Source organism: Lathyrus oleraceus, chromosome 6 (genome assembly GCF_024323335.1).
Source record: "Lathyrus oleraceus cultivar Zhongwan6 chromosome 6, CAAS_Psat_ZW6_1.0, whole genome shotgun sequence".
NCBI classification, from domain to species: domain Eukaryota; kingdom Viridiplantae; phylum Streptophyta; class Magnoliopsida; order Fabales; family Fabaceae; genus Lathyrus; species Lathyrus oleraceus.
This window is the reverse complement of record NC_066584.1, coordinates 49,550,661-49,573,544: the sequence shown is the minus strand read 5'-3', so window position 1 is coordinate 49,573,544 and position 22,884 is coordinate 49,550,661. Positions and strand designations below refer to the sequence as shown.

Genomic DNA, 22,884 nt, shown 5'->3' with positions numbered 1-22,884 from the left:
AATAAGAGGCATCAAAGTTATGATTCTATTAACATTAAAAAACTTGATGATCGTCTTAATCGGGTGTTGGAGTCACCTCCATTCTTAACTAGTAAGTGTTTAGTGGCAGATTTATTGTGGATCAACAAGTATAAATTAAAGTGAATGAGCTATAACGTCATGCATTCCATCTGCATTATAACACTTCAGATGCATCATTTTACATTTTGAATCAAATGAAGACAATTCCTATTCCTCATGAAGATGTTGGAGCGGATGTTGGTGCTCGACATGGAGGCACAATGAGCGATTTTTCTGTAACACTCTAAACCCAACACCCTTGATTTATGAAAATAAAACATGTAATTTCACACAAACCATCGGTGTTTTACATTCACAACATATATCTTTATTCAATTAGCGGAACATCAACAAAATTTTAAAGAAAACATTTATATTGCTTTAACAAAGTAATTAATAAAATAACTGAATATCTCAAGAAATGCGTCATATAACAAAGTAACTTGTTCCGGGGTTATATATAATGTCATCCGACAGTTCAAAAGCAGTTATTCTTCTGTCTCATTATATTCTTCTGTCTCATTATATGTGTTCCAAGAGAGTACAAAATATCACAATAAAATAAATAAGAGTGAGACTACGCTCAAAATATGTTAACATGGCAAAATTAATAAAGGGCAGTACACACCAAACAACACAAGCATGTCATTCATAACTCTCACCAATCATCAACATATTTATAAAATAATCATAATCATCACCAAATTATCAGTGCAAATATATATGTATTGAATTCATCTCCTCATCACCAAATGCATGTGGTACCAAGCTATTTATCAATAATTGGATGTCAGAGTTATGTTACTGAACAAATCTCACCACTAATATTTGGACATCAGAGTTATATTACTGATTTAGTCCCATCACCAATTCATATCTCTGTCAAACACAATAAAACAGTAACCAACAATCGCTAGAATAAAAAAAAGTCCAAAATCGAGTCGACGACCACCCAAAACGGGTCAACCGACGGGCTGACGGCCAACCACCCATTTGTCACCCTTTCCCACACAAACCCGTCATTGTGACACCTGGGGCCAGAAGCCCGTCTCGGGGCGGTCACCCCGTCACCATGCTGATGTCCGTCAGCTCACTCGATGCAGTGACGGTCGGCTTGTCGCCCAGGTGATGTCCACCATCGTTGTGCAGAAAACAGAAATGTATTTCCTATCATTAAAGCTCTACCAAAGCTCTGATTTTGATCCCCACTCACCCAAATCGAACAGAAAACATTACACATTTCATTCAATATTCATTACACATATTAACCACTTATTCATCATCTAATTCATCATTTTATCACAAATTTAAGAATATGTTTATCTCACCAACAACCATAAAATAAACAACAACATTCCAATTATTACATACAAAAAGCACACGAAATTCAACTGCATAATCACTACACAAAATCATGATTATCACAACATATGAGAGATTTTACACAAAACTTCTTCAAATATATCAAACATCAACCATGAAAGAAAATAGGATAAAAACTTAAAAGAGGGCGAAGATCCCTCACTCACCCTTCGTATATTTGACACCTATATAAGAGTAATTCCACCCCTTATCTCAATTTTCAGCAAAGATCCAAACTTTTGATTATGATATTTTTCTCCAACCTAGAGTTATCTCCTTTCCACTCTTGTCTCTTTACCAAAATTCTCACTTACCGTAAAAGTCTCTCCCTTCCACTTTTCTATTTAAATAACATGATATTAATATTAATAGTTCTATACCTTTTTCCCTATCTTTCCTCTATTTCACCTTCTCACTCTAATTTTTTTCACCCAAAATTTTAATTCTCTAACTTTCTATTATTTTAATTAAATAAAAATTTAATAAATCTCACAAATATCAAATAAATCACATAAAATATTTTATCATTAAAATAGTTAAATAAAAGAAATTTAAAATTAAATTAATTAATTGAAAATTTGAGACATTACCGTGTGCTGATATAATTTTGATAATATAACTAATATATGGACTATTTTTTTATAGTTTAAACTTATTGTGAGTTGTGTGTGTAATTCTGATAATCTATAACCAATGTATGGACCTGACTGTGGAGTTTCAAGTATCAAAGCAGAATAAATGCTCTCTGTGGATTTTATTACATGTCGAACTTTTAACTAACTAATTGAATAAAGTGGATTTTTTTTATAAAAATAACCATTATTTAAAAAAATCCAAAATAATCAATATTTTAAAAAAAATTCAAAATAACCACCTTTCGAAACAGATGCACCAGATGAACTGACGCATCCATTTTAAAACAAGAGGAGGCGCCAACACCATTGGCGCAAGCATTGCATGGTGACGCCCAGGGTGCTGGCGCATGCATGTGCTTGCGCCCATGCTTCTGGCGCCTACATGGGTTAACATGTGTGACGTCTAACTCTTTGACGCATGCATTTTTATACTTCTTCTATAAATACATCGTCCTTCAGCCATATTTTTCACATAACTTTTACCCTACAATCACATTTTCTTTCATTCAACTTCAATCTCCTTCAAGTTTTTGAGTTCTAACCATGTCTTTTCACATTCACAAGAGAAATGCCGATTTAATCTTTTCTACCGTCGCCTCTCCGATAAAGATTCGACTTTGGAATATAGATACGTTCGAAAGTCTTAATCGGACGTGGGACCGTTGGTTGGAAGGAGAAATTGTTGATGGTGAAAGGATTAGAAGGATTCAATGGCTCGAGTCCAAGTTCAACCAAAATGGAGAAGTGCGTGAATGAATGAATATTAAGACTGACAGAGACGTTCGCAGGATGGTGCATAATATGTTCAAAATTGTTTTGATGGTTGTAATCGCTTAGTTGTATTAATGACATTTTAGTAGTTGTAGTTGTTTGCGTTGTTGTTTATGTAATGGTATTTCCTCACAAACTTATAATATGAAATAAATTTAGTTTTTCATATATTGCAACAGAGGTACATGTGAATTTATCTTGTTGTGCTCGTTCCAACACTAGGACACACTACGCCAAAAACTGGAATAGACAGCGCACCTTAGAGGGCGCTTTCTTAAAGAAGCGCACTCTAAAGTGAAGGGAAAAATAAGGAGGCACTACGCCAAAAATGACTTTTAACAGCGCATCTTAGACAACGCTTTTAAAAGAAAGCGCTGTCTAAGGTTAAAATTAAAATAAAACACGGAAAATGTTCCAAAAAAAATAATGAAAGCGCTGTCTAAGGGGGGGTCTTAGACAGCGCTTTCTAAAAGCGCTGTCTAAGACCCCCCCTTAGACAGCGCTTTTAGAAAGCGCTTTTAAATATAGATCTTAGTCAACGCTTTTGATAAAGCGCTATCTAAAGTCTTTAAATTAAAAAAAAAAATTAAAACCAAAAGCGCTGTCTAAGGGGGGGTATAGAAAGCGCTTTTGGAAAGCGCTGTCTAAGGCATACCTTAGAAAGCGCTTTCCACAAAAGCGCTGTCTAAGGTCTAATTAAAATAAAATTTCAGACTCCATTTCTATTTTCGTTCTCTGTTCTTTTGTTTTCCCTCCTGCGAACGTTGAAACCCTAACAGCGAAAACCATAACAGCGAACACGAATACACTTCCATTTTTCGGTTTCAATCATTGAACGTGTTTGAAGAATCGTACGTGTCTCGACATTTGGGTGTTGACTTCGTTTTTCGTTTCTACTGTTCTTCATTTCTTGCGGTATGTTCTTCAATATTTCTTCATTTCTTCGTTTCTACTGTATAATCTTGTTGAGAATGTTGAGAATGTTTATAATCTTGTTGAGAATGTTTATAATCTTGCGGTAGTTTACTAATGTTGAGAATGTGCATAATCTTGTTGACTGAGTTTAGTGTATTATTCTTTGTAAATAACTTCATCAGTATTTTTCATGCTCTGTTATTTTGTTTGGTTCAATGCTTGCTCTTTTTGTTTGTAAAATACACTGTTGATGCTCAATTGCCAACCCTAACTGAATGAGAAATAAAAAGGTAGGTAGGTAGTATTAAATTTCATACATTGTTTTGTTACAGTGTCTGTGTCTACTTGACTTTAAACTCTAAATATCATTTTGGATTTAGATGTTCAATATTGTTCAAACTTCATGTTTCCTTAGTGATTATACTTGAAGATTGAATAGGTAGTTTTTTTTCTTTTTAACTGTGAAAGTGTTGTTCATCTCACTTTCATTCTAAAGGAACAAGATTTCTCCCATAAAATGATTGAACGAACTCTAATATAGTTATAGGTATAGTTATAGATATATTGTAATAGAAAAAGTTTGATTCTTGTAATATAAAAAATGAAAGTGATGAGGTAATTAAAGTTGGTATATTGGCGTATCATATAATTAAATATTACTGGACCTTGTCGAATCGATTACCGAGCTACCAAAAACCTTGTTGATGCTGGTAACAATAGCTTTCTTTCATTATGATTATGTTCAATGCTATTTGTTTTAGGTATGAATGTTGAAAACAATTTTCTTTTTGGTTTATTCTGTCATGATGGTGCTGCAGCAACTGTTGCCAAAGTAAATCACTTCATATTGGTTACTTCATTGGGGACAAACAAATTTGGTCTTCCTGCAGCTATTCTCAAGTGAGTCTGAATTCTGAAACCTTTCTCAAACAGTAGTTATATTTTCGTGTTCGCGTAGTAAAGAAGTTGAACTGATTGATTAGTTATGTTTCTATAGTTTATTTTGGGGAGTCCTTATTTGGAAAAGAAAGGCCGAAGAAGCATTGCTAGCAAGTGGAATTCCATATACAGTAAGTCATTGTAATAACGTCGAAGCGCAGCGCATGTATGGTCTTAATCATCTTATTATAGTGTCATTGTTATGTCGCTGTTTTCAGATAGTGAGACCTGGTGGCATGGAGAGGCCGACTGACGCTTACAAGGAAACACATAATGTAACTCTATCAACTGAAGATACTTTATTTGGGGGTCAAGTTTCAAACCTTCAGGTACATGTAAAATGTATTATTCATGTATGTAACTATCTCGTTAAGATATTGTGAGAGACTCTGTATACTTCTTTCTAAAATTTGTGGATATATTTTGACTTCAGAGGTTAGAGCATTTATAGAGTCCATGGGCCTAGCTAGGAAGCGGTTTCCCTCGTTCCATGATCAGAAACATGGAGTGGAAGAGACTCATTCTCCCTTAAATCGTGGAAGAGACCGTTTTTTCCATTGATTGACATTACTCGATTGTTATCTCATTCTCCCTGACACCTCAGAAGCCACATGTGTTAAATGAGACAAATCATGTCCCGGACTCAAGCCCATTTGGGCGATCTACAATGTGCAATGGGCGACCACCTTGCCTTATGCACTTCGGGCGACCTTCTCTACTAAGGACGCTTCGGGCGACCAACCCTCATTCGGGCACTCCCCTACATTACTTAGTTCGCAGCGCTTCATCATGGACCATTACTTTTTAGGTCCAATAAAATTATCCCAGTTCAGATATATAAAGTTGATGACTCTCTCAATGCAGGTTGCTGAACTCATGGCAATCATGGCCAAGAATCCCGATCTTTCATACTGTAAAATAGTGGAGGTTATTGCCGAGACAACTGCGCCACTAATACCTGCCGAAAAACTTCTTACAAGGATACCTTCTCAACGCCCCTACATTTCTTCGCCAAAGGTAAGTACTGCCTTATATAATACATTTTATGATGTATATTTAGAACTTAATCAAAACTTTGTCAATTGATTATTTGTTTTATTTAGAAGGTACAGAAAGCAGATACAGCAACTGTGAGTAATACAGGTCCCTCTGCTAATGTTGTAGCAGAAGTACCTAGTATTGCACCTCAAAAAGAAACAGCATCAAAACCAGTGGTGAAAACGGAACAGCCACTTTCTCCTTATACCGCGTAAGCCAGATTGCTAATTTTTGTAATTGACAGTAAATATTTTAACATGGACCAGTTGCAAAATAACTGATTTGGTATATACATTTTTCAGTTATGATGATTTAAAGCCATCATCATCTCCTTCTCCAACCAAGCCTAGTGAGAAGAAACAGATAAACATCAGTGATGCAGTTCCAACACCTATTTCTTCAGATACTCCAAGTAGCATTCAAGAAATAGATGGCATTTCTCAGACAACATCTTCCTCAAAAGGGAAGGAGTCTCTATCTCCTTACGCAGCGTAAGCCCCTTTATAATTTTATAGTGATATCATATATTAGTTCAACCATCCCAGATTAGATTTGTACTTTTCTTGTGTTTATCCATACCTGTAGATATCCTGATTTAAAGCCTCCTAGTTCACCATCTCCGAGTGTACCAACTACATCACTATTGAAGATAGATACAGTAGTAGTATCAAGCAATGGACCAGCTCAACTTTCTGTGGAAGATACACCAAAGAATGAAGAACAGCACCTTCATGAACCAAAGTCAAGGCCACTTTCACCTTATGCAATGTAAGTTGATTCCTTCTTATAGAAGAAAGAAAGAGAGGGACTTGGATTCTTGATTGAGATCTACCTGCAGTCACTATTTGATCTCCGTGACTAGTAAGGTTCTGATATGAATGCGAATGAAATTTTCAGGTATGAGGACTTGAAGCCTCCTGCATCACCATCACCTTCCTTCAGAAAATTCTAGGAACTGCCTCCAGCCTATGGAATCAGACAAGGTTAGAAATACAAAATATTATATGTAACGTGTATATATACACTTGATTATATACACTATAGTACTGGACTCTTGACTGTGATATAACTCTTGGATCAAATAGGATTATTTTATTGAAGAGTTTATGCAGCAACAATTAAGGAGGATTGTCACTCAAAGTATGAAGATCCGAAGCATTTATTTGAATGGAAATTTTCATGCGATTTATTTCTTGATAACCTTTTGAGGATAGTCACTCAAAAAGCACTGTTGTTTTTATATATATAACTTACCTTTCCTATATTGCAAGTTAAATAAGGAAAAGGTATTACTTTTCAATATCATTTTTCCACTTTATATTATTTTCCTTGTCATGTTTCCCACTCTCAAAGCATGAGAAATTGGTTTGAATTGGTATATATATATAAAATGTGATCATTGTCTGTCAAAATCTGGTTATTTTCCTTGATACATTTAAGGCAAAATTGGTTTGAATTGGTATATATATATATTTGTTAGCCAAAAATTGGTAGAAAAAAGGCCAAAATGGCATATATAAAATGTGATAATTGTCTGTCAAAATCTGGTTGAAAACAGGTAGAAATTCTGGTTTATAAACCTGGAAAAAATGTGGTTTAAAACAAAAGCTTCAAAAATTTTCGTATACCTTAGACAACGCTTTTGTAAAAAGCGCTGTCTAAGGGGGGGATTAGAAAGCGCTTTAGGCAAAAGCGCTGTCTAAGGGGGGGGCTTAGACAGCGCTTTTTGAAAAGCGCTGTCTAAGGTATACCTAAAAAAATTAAAATAGGAGGGTCTTAGAAAGCGCTTTTGGCCAAAGCGCTGTCTAAGGGGGTGGGGCTTAGACAGCGCTTTTCAAAAGCGCTGTCTAAGGTATACCTAAAAAATTTAAAATAAGAAGGTCTTATAAAGCGCTTTTGGCCAAAGCGCTGTCTAAGGGGGGGGGCTTAGACAACGCTTTTAAGATTTAAAAAAGCGCTGTCTAAACCTTTAGCAGCGGAGGTTTAGACAGCGCTTTAAAGCGCTGTCTAAGGCTAAAAAAAGCGCTGTCTAAGGTCTTGTTTGTTGTAGTGAGGAATAGACAGCGAACTTTAGAGGGCGCTTTTGTAACAAAGCGCCCTCTAAAGTGAAGCAAAAAAATAATGAGGAAATGGAGGGACACCAATAGAGGGCGCGTTTAAAAAAGCGCCCTCTAAGGATACCCTTAGAAGGCGCTTCTAAGAAAGCGCTCTCTAAGTCCATGTACAACAGCGCACTTTAGAGAGCACTTTTGTAACAAAGCGCCCTCTAAAGTGAAGCAAAAAAATAATGAGGAAATGGAGGGACAACAATAGAGGGCGCGTTTATGAAAGCGTCCTCTAAGGATATCCTTAGAGGGCGCTTCTAAGAAAGCGCTCTCTAAGTCCATGTACAACAGCGCACTTTAGAGGGCGCTTTATTACAAAAGCGCTGTCTAAAGTGAAGCGAAAAAATAAGGAGCAATAGACAGCGCACCTTAGAGGGCGCTTTTTTCCACAAGCGCCCTCTAAGGTCCCCTTTAGTAAACATTAAAATTATAACATACTGCGCGTTTTGTTATTTCACTCTCTGTTATTTTCGTTCTTTTTCACGTTAGGGTTCTAAGGCGTTCTCCTTCCACCTCTGTTAGATCTACGACGTTTCCTCCTTCTGGCACCAAAGGTACGTTTGTTTCGTTTTAGCTTTGCCCTATTTCTTGCTTTGTTTTAGCTTTGCCCCATTTCAGTTTTATGTTATTGTTGTCTATGCTACGTTTGTTTCAACCTGTAAAGTTTCAATATTCATAGTCATTTTAAATTTGATAGCGCATGCGTTAAATTTCAAGCCCTACGTTTGTTTGGGTTTATTAGGCAATTGACGGTTGGTTTTTAGTGACCATGATAGCGCATGCAATGGGACTACATTACCCAGTAGTTAGGGTTATACGACCTATGAATATCTGATTTTGTGTCAACACCAGTATCATTAGAAACCTAGGTCCGAATGTGTTTGAACTCTTCTGAAATTGTTTTTTGTTTATTCTAATTAGTAATGGATAATACATGGATGTCTTCCAATCGATTGTCGAGAGAGTACGAGAATGGGGTATTAGAATTCGTTAAGTTTGCCGTTGCGCACGCCGAAGACCCCAGTAGAATGATATGTCCTTGCTTGGGTTGTTGTTATGGGAAACGGGTTGACGCAGTTCAGTTGACATCGCATCTAATGAGGCATGGAATTGATCGAAGTTATACATGTTGGAATTTGCATGGTGAGAAAAGTAACGAGAATGTTGAACCGGGGGATAGTACGACCTATGCGTCAAACTATAGTGGCGCAGATACATACGATTGTGATCGAGTTGAAGAGATTGCAGAAGCACTTGAAGGAGATCTTAAGGATTGTCCCGAAATGTTTGAGAGGTTGGTAAGTGATGCAGAGAAACCTTTGTATGATGGTTGCACTAAATTCACAAGATTGTCTGCGGTATTAAAGTTGTACAACTTAAAGGCGGGCAATGGGTGGTCGGATAAAAGTTTCACAGAGTTATTAGCCCTTTTGAAAGATATGCTTCCTGAGGATAATGTTCTTCCCAATCGAACATATGAGACCAAAAAGATGTTGTGCTCTATTGGCATGAGCTATGATAAGATACATGCATGTCCAAACGATTGCGTTTTGTTTCGAAATGAGTATGCATCGTTAAATGAGTGTCCTAAATGCGGTGTCTCGCGATATAAGAACAAGTTGTCTCCAGCAAAGGTCTTGTGGTATTTTCCTGTTATTCCGAGATTTAGACGCATGTTTCGTAGTGAAACCGATTCAAGACACTTGACCTGGCATGCAGATGAAAGAATTATAGATGGAAAGTATCGACATCCGGCAGATTCACCACAGTGGTTGAAAATTGATAATGATTATCCTGAATTTGGAGAAGAATCAAGAAACCTTCGCTTGGCATTATCTACTGATGGAATGAACCCACACGGTATCCAGAGTATCTCACACAGTACATGGCATGTGATTATTATGATTTATAACCTACCTCTATGGCTATGTATGAAGCGTAAGTACATGATGTTGTCTATGTTGATTTCTGGACCTAAACAACCAGGGAATGACATAGACGTGTACTTGAAGCCCTTAATCGAAGATTTAAAGATTTTGTGGGAGACCGGTGTGGAGGTTTATGATGGATATAGGAAAGAAAGTTTCAACTTGAGGGCGATGTTGTTTGGCACAATTAATGATTTTCCAGCATACGGAAATCTATCAGGGTATAGCATAAAAGGTCAATGTGCGTGTCCTATTTGTGAAGATAAAACAGATTGGAAGCGCTTGGAGTTTGGTCAGAAGAATGTCTTTCTCGGTCATCGGAGATTCTTAAATTCAAATCATCACTACCGTGGATGGAGAAAGGCGTTCAATGGAGAGACAAAACAAGGCAGAGCTCCACCTATATTGATGGGTGATCAAATTTTTGAAAAGGTGAAAGATTTGGATACTCGGTTTGGCAAGCCTTTTGCCCACACACTTGTCAAAAGTGGGTGGAAGAAGAGGTCAGTTTTTTTTGAATTGCCGTATTGGAAGTCCTTGTATGTAAGACATTTTCTTGATGTTATGCATATTGAAAAAAATGTATTTGAAAGTGTTATTGGCACGTTACTCAATATACAAGGAAAGTCTAAGGATGGCCTTAAGGCAAGAAAGGACTTGATAGCGATGGGAATAAGAACTAAATTAGGACCCTTGAAGAAAGGAAAACGAACATATCTACCGCCTGCTGCTTATACTCTATCTAGAAAGGAGAAAAAACATTGTGTAAGTTTCTAAGTGAAGTTAAAGTTCCAGAAGGGTACTCTTCAGATATTAGAAGACTTGTGTCTATGAAAGACCTCAAGTTAAAGAGTTTAAAGACCCATGATTGCCATGTTATAATGAAACATTTTCTCCCAATAGGTATACGTTCTATTCTTCCAGAAAAAGTAAGAAGCTCTATAACTAAGTTGTGTTCTTTCTTCAAGTCAATTTGCAGTAAGGTGATCAATCCTACGAGAGCACAATCGATGTTTTATACCTTGGTTTAAGGATCATATTTATTCAAAGTATTATTCAGATCCCGCTTCAATAACAGAAAGGTTGAGATGCTTAGCATATGGTCCAAGTTTCCATGTTTTTTCTTATAGCGCATACGCGATTAATGGATACACATTTTATACCAAAGAACAAGATAATAAAAGTACTATGCAGAATAGTGGTGTCACCGTGGTAGCTGAAGCAATGCACATATCAAGTGTGAAGGACTTAAACCCCAAATTTGCAAATCTGTCGTATTTTGGTGTTATCGAGCGCATTTGGGTGTTTGATTATGAGAAGTTTCAGATTCCTATATTTGGTTGCAAGTGGGTTGAAAATAATAACGGCATTCGAATGGATAAGTCAGGATTTTTGCAAGTGGATCTTAATAGGGTGGGATACAAAGATGAGTCTTTTATTCTAGCCTCTCAAGCTAGACAAGTGTTCTATGTCAATGATCCGAAAAGTACGAAATGGTCTATAGTTCTTTTTTCCAACAAAGTAATTGATGAAAACACTGGAGATCAAGGTGATATTGATGTTGAGATTGAATCGTTTACCAGAAATGATCAAGATGAGAATAATATATCAAATGATTCATATATTAGAAATGATCATAATGAGGGTATTTGGATCAATCCAACCGTCCGTGTTGTTAAGAGACATGTAGAACATATTCCAACCAAGAAAAGAAAGAGAACTTAGTACAGGTCAAATGATTTTAATTGTTTTCTTTATTACAGGTAAAATGACTTTTATGATTTTAATTGTTTTTACATTTGTCATCTGATTTTAATTGTTTTCTTTTTTACAGATAAAATGGCTATTATGAAGTCAATCATTCGTGCAAGGGGCAAGGGATGCTCGAAAGTATCAATTGATATTTGTTTAGATGGAGATGCTCTATTATCGTCAAGCCTCATTCGCGTAGATGATGATGCTGGATATTTGAAAGTATCCCTCTACGACAATGGAACATGTCCATCTAAACATATATCAATTCTATCTTCAAAAGATAAGGGTTCAATGTTGGCAAGTTACATTGGTTTCCTTGTTCGACAACATATTCCGATTACATGTGATAATTGGAGAAGTCCGGACTTGAAGGTTGGCAAAGAAAAATATGGTCGGAGATACAGGTACTTACCATATTTGTTATATGTTTTTTGTTGCATCAACTTTGCAGCCCTGTATTGTAGGCAGAATTTAGGACTTCTCAAAGTTGATTTCTTGTTACTTTGTTGTTCATAAAATACACCACTAAATTCTCTGCGTTTAATTTTTAATTTTTTTTCATCAGGCTTGTGTCTCAATAGAGGATGGGTATCTACCTAAAGTTACTTTTGTAGTGGTCCAAAAGAGACATCACACCCGTCTCTTTCCTGTCAACCCCAAAGAGACCGATAGAAGTGGAAATATTATGCCAGGTTTTTTCAATATATTTCTCAACGCAGCTGGTATATATTATCATTTGAATTTATCACTTTTTGCTGATTTTGTTGTTCTAAATTGTCAAAGGAACCGTGGTAGACACCGGCATTGTCACCCTAGGGAATTTGATTTTTACCTTAACAGCCATGCAGGAATTCAGGTAATATTAGCTATGTCATTTAACTTTATGCCATTGTTTACTATTTGTTGCTCAATCGTCTTTTGACAGTTCTGTGTTATTTGTATTTGGACGTGTTCTTTTTGCAGGGGACTACTTATGCTGCCATCTGTTGTTTTGGTTGAGCCTTATTTTGTATGGATGTGCGATAGAACTACTAGACAGCTTTTGGATATACAGAACATGTTTGCCACCATGGGTGGATGGGCGTTTTTGTTTAGTATTGGTTAGAACTACTAGACAACTTTTGGATACAGTGGTCACTGGGTGTTGGTTGCTATGTTTTATTCTCTTAATTGTAGTACTTTGAGAATATGTTGTTGTATATTGTTGATCAAAGAATCATATATTAATGTTGTATATATGGAGGATTAATGTTGTATATAAATGGATTCATGTTGTATATATCAATGGATTAATGGTGTATAACATTGGATTAAAGGATGAAATCAATATGAATTTTACACTTTTGCAGCATGCGAACAGGTTACCAATTAAATATATATCCACTGTTTTTCAAACAAATTTTTTTAAAATAACTAACACTTTAGAGAGCGCTTTGTCCAGAAAGCGCCCTCTAAACACTTTACATTGACAACTTTAGAGGGCGCTTTTTCCTGAAAGCGCCCTCTAAACACTTTACATTGACAACTTTAGAGGGCGCTTTTTCCTGAAAGCGCCCTCTAAACACTTTACATTGACAACTTTAGAGGGCGCTTTTTCCTGAAAGTGCCCTCTAAACACTTTACATTGACAACTTTAGAGGGCGCTTTTTCCTGAAAGCGCCCTCTAAACACTTTACACTGACAACTTTAGAGGGCGCTTTTTCCAGAAAGCGCCCTCTAAGGTGTCCCTGTATGGACCACTCCAGAGGGCGTTTTTTTCTTAAAGCACACTATAATGTGGCCACTTTAGACAGCGCTTTCTCCAGGAGAACAAAGCGCTGTCTTTACCTATGTCAGCGCCAGATTAGAGGGCGCTTAAAAGCGTTGTTATAGGCCAAAATAAGCGCCCTCTTTTCCCTTATTTGGCGTAGTGACAGTTAGTACGATTGTGACTTGACTGATGACATGAATTACATAATCTAACCATTTTGTTCGCCGTATCCATTTCCTTTCGATTACAGGTGCTGTTTGGGCGACCATTTTTCTTCCTTCGCATAACTTCGTTGTGCCAGACAATGTCCCCTTGATATTCTGGCCAGTAATCCTCTTTTGCCACTATGAAAAAACTAATTTTGTAAACATTTGATAGGTTGGTGACTTTGTAAATTTCAGATAATTATAATAAGTAAGATGAATCCCTTCAAACCTTTGAACATGCCTCAATAACATGGGAGCAGGGAGTACGAAAGGCTTGGAACTTTCCGCAGTTGCACCAACCTCTATCTAGTTCCACTCTGTACTATCCCATCGGCATGCCCTCATTGTGATCAATGGACTCGGCAATACTATCTTAACCTTTAGTACGGTCAAACATTGTAACCAAGTGTATGTTTGCTTTTGCAACTTCGTGTCTAATGAATTTCATTGAAGCATCACTGAACAATTGCCCAGATTACAACACTGAACTCCATTTGGAACGTCTGGTCATGTTAGCTAGCATGAGACAAGCAGTTTCATTGGCATCATCGACATGCTTCTTATAAGCATCTCTTTCTGCCTTATGTGCAGAACTAGGAGGTTCCTCTTCAGGAACAGGTTTCTCCAAGACATACAACTTTTTATCATGTTTGAGGACAAACCTCAGGTTTCGGTGCCAATCCAGAAAATTTGTCCCAGACAAATTTTCTTTGTCAAGGATTGATCGCAAGATGTTGTTAGAGGTGTTTGTTGTCATGGTAATCTACATAAGAATTAATGAAAATATAAGTATCATTGACATATTTAATTAGGCCTTTAATTAAATATGCTCCCACTATTTTACTCAAAACAAATGAGCCTCATCATTTAATTCGGAAAATCCCGTTGGAAGATTTTCTAGTGGGTCGAGATCCATATTTCACTTCGTTCTAAGTCCGCGTAGGCGGATTACACAAAACTAGGTTATTTAGGTAGGAACTCCTTCCAATTGTATCTAATACAACTCTCGAATATTTTAGTTGGGTGAATAACTCCTTATTCCAATCCATCACATGGATAATTTCCAACTCTTGCTTCTAAACATATATAATCTTATTATAATTTGTTTAGTCAAGTTTGACCCATTGTTTTAACAATTGGATATTACAATTATCCCATTGCACCTTACTATATAGAACATGCACCTCGCGTAGGCGAAACCTACATTATCCGATACTAGTCTTGATGAGTGTTAAAACTTGGAAAGCATAAACATAATATTTAATTTGAGGGAATTTGCAATTATTCTGATCTCACCGACTTATTTATCATGTGAATCGTCTCTCACATGCATCAACATACATACACATGCATTAACATACATATATAATGAAACAGTTATGGTCCCTAGCGTAATTGTTCTCCCAAGCCAATGAGAGAACCTAAGCTAACCTAATAACAATCTAAGCTTCTCCAAGCAAGATCTTCAAGGTTGTCCTCCTTTGGCACTGACTTCTTTGCTTTCTTCATAACATTACATTACATAAAGAAACTCGTTTTACATACGAGGGAGTGAGATGAGAAAAGAAGTTACATTGAGAGATTAAAAGAGAGGCACGACACGCAAGTCGTATTTTAAAACCTAAAACAAAATAAAGGGAAAAACTAAGGCCATAACCGATCACCACAAGACAATAATAAACACATTATTATTATTATCAATTTTAATTCTTTTAATCAATTAAAACCAAATTAAATCTCGACGACCGATCACATTACGCAGAGTTAGCCGAACGGGTGAATTTTGCCTTGCGTTAACCGGTTAACCATATACGTTAACCGGTTAACACTGTTTGAAAATTTGTTCATAATTTGTATTTTGTTTTGCGTTAACCGGTTAACCAAATACGTTAACCGGTTAACACTGTTGAAAAACTGTTAGAAAGCTGTATTCCGCTTTGCGTTAACCGGTTAACCATATGCGTTAACCGGTTAACACTGTTTGAAAAAGTGTTTAGAAAGCACAACTCTTGTGCAGTCACAACCCCAATCACATAACTCTCTGACAACACAACCCTTGTGCCGTCACTAACCCTGATGCACCAATTTCAGACCGTCAAACACATCTCGATTGTTGATTCAGTATGATTGATCAACACGTCATTGCTTCACCATACTAATGTCGGATCAAGAAGCAAACGACCATTGATCGCTCAAAGGAAAACAACCATTGAGTGTTTGAATGAACGAAACAAGAACACTATATCATATATAATGTATTTTGCATCAGGATTACTTATATCATATATATAACTTGATCCATCTCAATTTAATCTTTGATTCATTCTGTCTTTAATCGTATTATTACAGAAAAAAAAACAGTTATCAGATTCATGGTTTCGTAAGTGGATCTGATACCACTGAAGGAGAATGGCGATCCAAAATGCAGCGGAATTAAAAAAAATTCTCCTTTAATGATCCTTACGAATGGGCATGATCAGTGATAGAATCGTTACCTCTTATGGCGATCACGAACGTTGAACGATGACAACGCCTCTACTCAGTCCACACAAACGGATTCCTTCAATCTCAGTGCTAGCTGCTACGAATGAAGGCTTTGAGTGAGAAAGAGAGAGAGAGAGAAATGAAAATGCAAGAGTGACAATGCTTCTACCTAAGGGTTCTATTTATAGAACCACTTGTGTGAGCTTCAAGCTAAAAAGCCCACTTAAGTGTATTTTGGCCCATATCTTATAATATGCCCAAAATCACTTAAGCGTGTGGTACGTTACCATTTAAGTGCATCATACCTTACGGTGTTCCTTAGTTACTCTATCTCTCATCAATCCGTCCTTTGTGTGTGACCTTGTAGGTTTTCGCGACGTTGGCAATTATATTAAATCACACATTTAACATAATAAACAGTGAGCGGTATCTAGCAACACATCATTGCTACCTAAGTCACGAAAATGTCATGTGATCTGACAAATCCTTTTGTGATAATAATTTTGTGTATAATTACTCTTTTGCCCTTATGTCTATATTGAACACAGGGCATAGACCGTGTCATCCTTGTCCAGTTCAATATTGGGCCCATGGACATTTATCCTGTTACGCAGGATGGGCAAATTCCATCTAGGTCACTCATGTCCCTTAGTATGCTTTGTGGAGTACCCATCAATTGTCTTTATGGTTATCCAGTTACGGACAACGTTGGATCAGCAATAAAACACTCGACTCTACATCTAGGGTCCATAGTGGTTTCAGGTCGAAGAGTGGTATACACCATTATCACCATGAGAATAACTTATGACACTTTGCATAACATTCTATATAGTATTCTCATAGCGGGTCAATCCAATATAAATATTACTCTTAATATTCATATCTATGTTTGAGACTTGATAACTCCTTATCCATGATCCATGAGATGTGATCATCAGTCTATAAACATAATAGTCTCCATGCTTTAATGTTATCCCACTTCACAATAAAGCTCGACTACGGATACTTTAAGAATAATGTCCTTATGTTTAATGTGCTCTCATGATTAAGTCACACTTGATACATTAAACGGACTATCTATTCCAGGGACTTTATTAAACAAACATAATAAAGAAAAAGCCTTTTATTATTAATAAATAATTCGATACAAGTATCAAAAGTATTGGCCTCTAGGGCTTACACCAACAGGATCCAATCTCCCAATAATCATTCCTCTTCTGGTACGAAGATGACAACTTGAAAAGGCAGTGCTCATTCGGACAATAAATCTTGTAAACCGAGTTACATCTATGTTGCGAAAACAAAAACCGAATAATTGATGCTCAAATATTTCACCTTCGGTATGTGCGCGAATCATGTAATGTTGTGAGGAAGAGATTTTTTAAAATCTAACTTTAGTATTTCTATTGATATGTATGGGTACTGATGGTGAATGCATTGATATATTATTCACGCGTAATTAAATAGGGTAAATGTTGAATGCATTGATCACGCAATACATCTGCACAGACAAGATAATACAATGCATGTGCCTGGTAGAATCTCTGCACACACAAAGCATGCGCCTGCACACAAGGAATCTCACAATAATCTCTGCCTTAATAGTCCAAAGCAGGCGCGCATTTCCTAGGTGCATAAAGCAACCTAGGCGCCCATGTTATTAACATCTCTTTATTGCATGGAAAAATTCACATGCATGCACCACTAGCCTTGACATATGTGACCTTGCATGTGAATATTGCGTGCATGCGCCTAAGGCTATGGCGCCTCCTCTATCATGTCGTGCATGCATCCAATCACATGTTGTGTAGGTTGCAAACCTAGTAAAGGCTTTCTTATCTATAAATAGAGCATTAATTCACAATATCTCATCATCTGTAACACTAAACATTCAATCTCTGCAACACTCTATCTTTACCATACTTAATCTCTGCAGCATTATGTATCTGTTGACTATGGGTGATGAACACAGGGGAACACTCGACAATATCTCGACATTTGTATGTTATTACTCTCTTGTTACTTATTTCATATTTATTTCGTATATATTTCTTATCTATGTTTTTATTATATATTACTTCTTCTTATTTTATTTCTTACTTATGTTTTATTAGGACCCAAAGCGATTTCGATGTCGTGTACATGAGTATGTACCCTACGATCCTTTGATAGAACCATATATTAGAGGACGTAGTTTTGGAAATCTCCTCAACATAGTCTCATACTCGGTGGACTACAAATTCATTCTTGCTTTGTTGGAGAGGTGGAGACCCTAGACCCACACATTTCACCTTCCTTTCGATGAGTGTACCGTCACACTTGAGGATGTCTACATGTTGTTGGGTTTACGTATAGATGGTAAGACTATGAATGGTAGAGCTAACCAGGAGAACTCTATATGCAATGAATTATTGAGTGCCCTTTTGTGTGACGACCAAGTTGAGGGAGAGTTATCCGGTCAAGCTAGGGGGCAATGTATAAATTTAAAATATCCTAAACAATATTATGCGAGTATAATATTGTCTGAAGAATCAACCGAGTACGAAAAAATAATTAAAGCTCAGTGTTATATTATGATTTTATTTGGTAATTTTTTATTTCCAGAAAGTATTGGTAATACGGTAAGTATTATGTATTTACCGTTATTACGCAACATTAATAAGGTAAGCTCATATAGTTAGGGTTCAGCTATATTGGCCCATCTATATAATGCAATGTGTAAAAATGTCAACAAAAAAATATACTTGTACTTTTTATTCATGTGCGTATTTGCTACAAGCATAGGGTTGGTCAAGAATGTCGTCACTCGCCCCGGTAAACGAGAACCCATTCATATTCCCGTTTGCAACAAAGTAAGTTTAACACTTTACCATTTAATTAATTATACTTTATATTACAATTAACTGTAAATAATATTTTTCAATTGTTTATGATCTAGGTGGTCAGTTAGAGGGATGAACTACAATAGGTGTCTAAAACACGCTATAGTAGTCTATCACAATCTTTTAGACCACATTGGACCAGACGGTGTAATGCTTTCACACAACTCTATTTTAATTTAAACATACTTATCAAATTATTTATCATCTAATCGTGTCGTATTGTTGTAAAGTTTATCTGGAGGCCATATCTGGGTCTTTATCATCAGGTTAACCATGATGATGCTGCAGTTTGGACAACAAAAACACCAATTATCCAGTTCACTACTGTGGAGATGCACTAGAGTGACAGGGTAAAACTGCAGTTCCACATGTAGCAACAGATTCTAGAACCTCCGACGTGTTTGGGAGATTGGCATAAAAAAAGTTGATGCCCAATGAGATTATTCCGATTGGAGAGACTTCATAAAAGAGGTGTGTCGTCATTGGAGGAATCGACGACAACACATCTTAAACGAATCAGTCATCCATGGTGCTAGACCAACTCAACAATATATGACATGGTTTAGGTCGGTAATAACACAACAATTTGTGTTTGAGCCACGATATTTGATTGATCCACACTAACCAGCTTCGTCATCATACACCCAACAACAAGTCCCTGTCCAACACCAATGTCAAACCACTCAAACCCAACAACCAACCTCACACCATCAACCTACCACATACACCCAACAATCAAACATCAAACTTCGCAACTCATTCATGCCACTCACCCAACAACCAAACACCCAACCTCGTAATCCATTTATGCCACTCACCCAACCGCAAAACCAAGAAACAAACCCTACCCACCAACAACCATACGCATCAACCACAACCGTCTATAGCCCAGATGATTCATATGGGTCACTTCACCGTAGCCCCCCACCAATGACCACCCAAACATCTCATCACCAAAACAGTTAACCATTGTTTAACTATAGTACACCCCAGGAACCATTGCTTCGTTTCCAAAATGATTCAATGTCCCAATTCGGGCAAATATATCGTCCACAATCCACCCAACCACATCGACCTAACTACGATAACATGGGCACCAAATTCCATTAAGGAAGCGTCGTTGGTCAGAGCACCCCCCCCCCCCAAAACTATTGGGAACAAATGATGAGACATCTATCAAATACCGTCGGACCTTCACACCAGCCATCATTGGATCAGGTCAGCACGCAAAGACCCCAAACACCTCAGGAAAATCATGGGAGACCTCGAAGACAAACTAACGCACCTGGATGTGGAACAAGAATACGTTTCGATCGGGCCGGTCATTAAATTCTTGTCAATCTCATGTAACTTTTATTATATCATGAATAAAATTTTCTTTTAATATTATATTTCATTATTTATTAAAAAAAATAAAATAATAATAAATAAAACAATACAAAGGTGTATGCGCCAAATGAATTAGCGCATACCCCGGAGGCCAAGCATATGCGCCAGTACCCTGGGCGTCACCATGCAATGCTTCAAAAGTATGCGAGAGTGGTGATGACGTATCCTCTTGTTTCAAAATGGATGTGCCAGTTCATCTGCCACATCTATTTTTAAAGGTGGTTATTTTGGAAAAAAAATAAATATTGATTATTTTGAATTTTTTTTAAATAATGGTTATTTTGAAAAAAAAATCAATAAAGTGCATCTTAGTGCAGAATATATTTCATTACGGCGATGATGAGAACACCACGTTGCATGTTCTACCAGATTGTCCGTTACCGAGCATTTGACTTAGTATGAGACATAACCATCCTTGAAGACATAACCATCCTTGAAGACGTGCAAGATGGATTATAACATATAGCTCAAAATTTATTACGGTATATTTCAAAAGGATTTCATAAAATATTTTTTACAAGAAAATTGTGGTTAAATGTAACATCTTTTTATTTTACCATAGTTAAACTTAAGATTAAGTTACTCTCTTTAAGATGACTCTAATTGCATAGGAGTGTTCTTTGAACTTAATTTACATTAGTGGATATCTTTGAATATAAAGAGAAAATTGAGTGGAGCTTATGTAGTTAATTGGAGTAAAATGTGGGCAACAATTTATGACACTGTGTGATATTGGTGGAACAAATTGGTTCATGATGGTGATTTTACCTACCAATGAAGCCATGAATAAAAGTAGAAAAAGAGCTATGGAATATTCAAAAAGAATATTTATCTCAAGAATGATTAAGTTGAGGGAATTTATTTTCCTATTTTTTAGAGGTTCTAACAAATCTCTGACGAAAAGTAAAAAATGTCTTTAGTTTTTAGAGATCTATCTTCGGATGCACCGTTTTTTCACAAAATAAATGCAAATGAGTGAGCGTCTTTCATTTTGCCAAAATTTAATTCGGAGATGCATCTCCAAATCTATTTTAAGGTTTTTCCACACATGCATCTTTAGATTAACCCTTGTTTTTAAATTCAGGTATATTTTCAGAGATGCATATCCGAACGTGTTTAATTTATCTATAACACGCGGATAGACCCTCCCTCTTATTCTTCTTTATTTTTTTGAAATTTGTGAGGTTTCCAATCCCAACTCACTTCACTTACTACATTCAACATTTTCATCCTAAAATATTATTTTTGAGTAAGATTCTCATTTAAGTTTTTGAGTTTTGATTAATGTATTAGATAAAATTAGTTATTTTAAATGCATTAGGTAGTAGTCACATTCGATATAGATAGTTGTTAGAGACATGCACTTTCATTTGGTTGCATTTTAGGTTGTTAGGACAATAATGGTCTGAGTTTCGGCCATTGTTGAATGATATTGTGCGACCATTTCGTGTGTATATTGACCAAACTCAATATGATGACAATGATTGGACACCATACACCACTCATCGGGACATTGTTGTCTTCGACCCCATTCCAGTTTACTTCGGATGGCTGACATTTAGGAGGAATATGATGTATAGGTATTTGCCGGAGCGATGCATGCATCAATTTGGATATGTGCATATCATTTCGAGACCCTCCCCTAGAGTCTTCTCCTAACAACATTATTCGCAAACATATCGATGATGTACTGGTGGATTACGATAGTCATCCGGTATCGGAGGAGTATTTGAGTGTGTCTGCTACATCTCAGTGGTCTTATGTGGACAGTTACATGACTTAGTTCTATAGTCTGACATATTGTGTCATGATACCTTACGCTCTTGGACATCCATCTGGGCTTGCTCACAAGAAGATCCTAGAGAATGAGTAGGCCAGGGATGACCATGTCATTGATGTGTTGTCGAACTGTCAAAATATTACGTGAATTACATATGAGGGCATAAAGTATGGGTTGTCTGAGAGAGGTGGCGATGATGTGGTTGCCCTCACGCATACCATTCTCACTGAGTCGCAAAATTCCTTGGGTTACCAGCGGCAGAGGAAGAGTCAGGGGATTAGGATTAGGCATATACAGTAGATTATGTTTTTGGGGGGGATGTTTTAGTTGTATTTTCCATTCTTTGAGAATAATGTTTGTAATATTATAGGATGTTTTTTAATTAATGCATTACCTTGCTCTATGAATATTCATGTTTATTAATATTTGAATCAAATTATGACAGTATTAGTCGGATTAAAATGACTTTTGATTAAAAAAATACAAACTTAGGACATTGTTTCTGCCCAAGATGCATGCAGGTAAGATTTCAGAGATGCATATCGAAAATAATGTTGTTTAAATAGCTTAAAATTCACTCAATGAATTTTTCGGAGATGCATCATCGAATATATCCCAAAAAGTTTCACAGATGCATCTCCGAACCAATTTTTAGCAAAATTGGGGTAAAGATGCGTCCGGAGATGCATCTCATAAAAACCCGAGGGAAACTTTAAGTTTTCAGAGGTGTGAGCCACACCATAAGGGTGGGAAAAGAAATTTCCTTAAGTTTAAATGGACAATATTAGGTGGTGGCCTTTGGAAGTGAGTTTGATCCGTCTTAATATCGATGGAGTTTCGAAAGGAGGAGTTATAACATAATGGGGTTGTGTGTTGCAAAATAAT

At 36.6% G+C, this 22,884-nt stretch overlaps 1 protein-coding gene across 1 annotated transcript; it reads left to right on the top strand.

Annotated features, from left to right (window-relative positions):
- Positions 1 to 4,398: 4,398 nt before the first annotated feature.
- On the top strand, positions 4,399 to 7,041 carry LOC127093938 (protein TIC 62, chloroplastic-like; the record flags this gene model as incomplete). The annotated part of the gene is made up of 10 exons (XM_051032826.1): positions 4,399 to 4,453; positions 4,562 to 4,643; positions 4,741 to 4,813; positions 4,901 to 5,011; positions 5,547 to 5,699; positions 5,786 to 5,931; positions 6,023 to 6,211; positions 6,306 to 6,488; positions 6,618 to 6,703; positions 6,806 to 7,041. Coding segments are annotated over 9 exons (1,047 nt in total), but the record flags the coding sequence as incomplete, so codon positions are not given.
- Between the last annotated feature and the right edge of the window lie 15,843 nt (positions 7,042 to 22,884).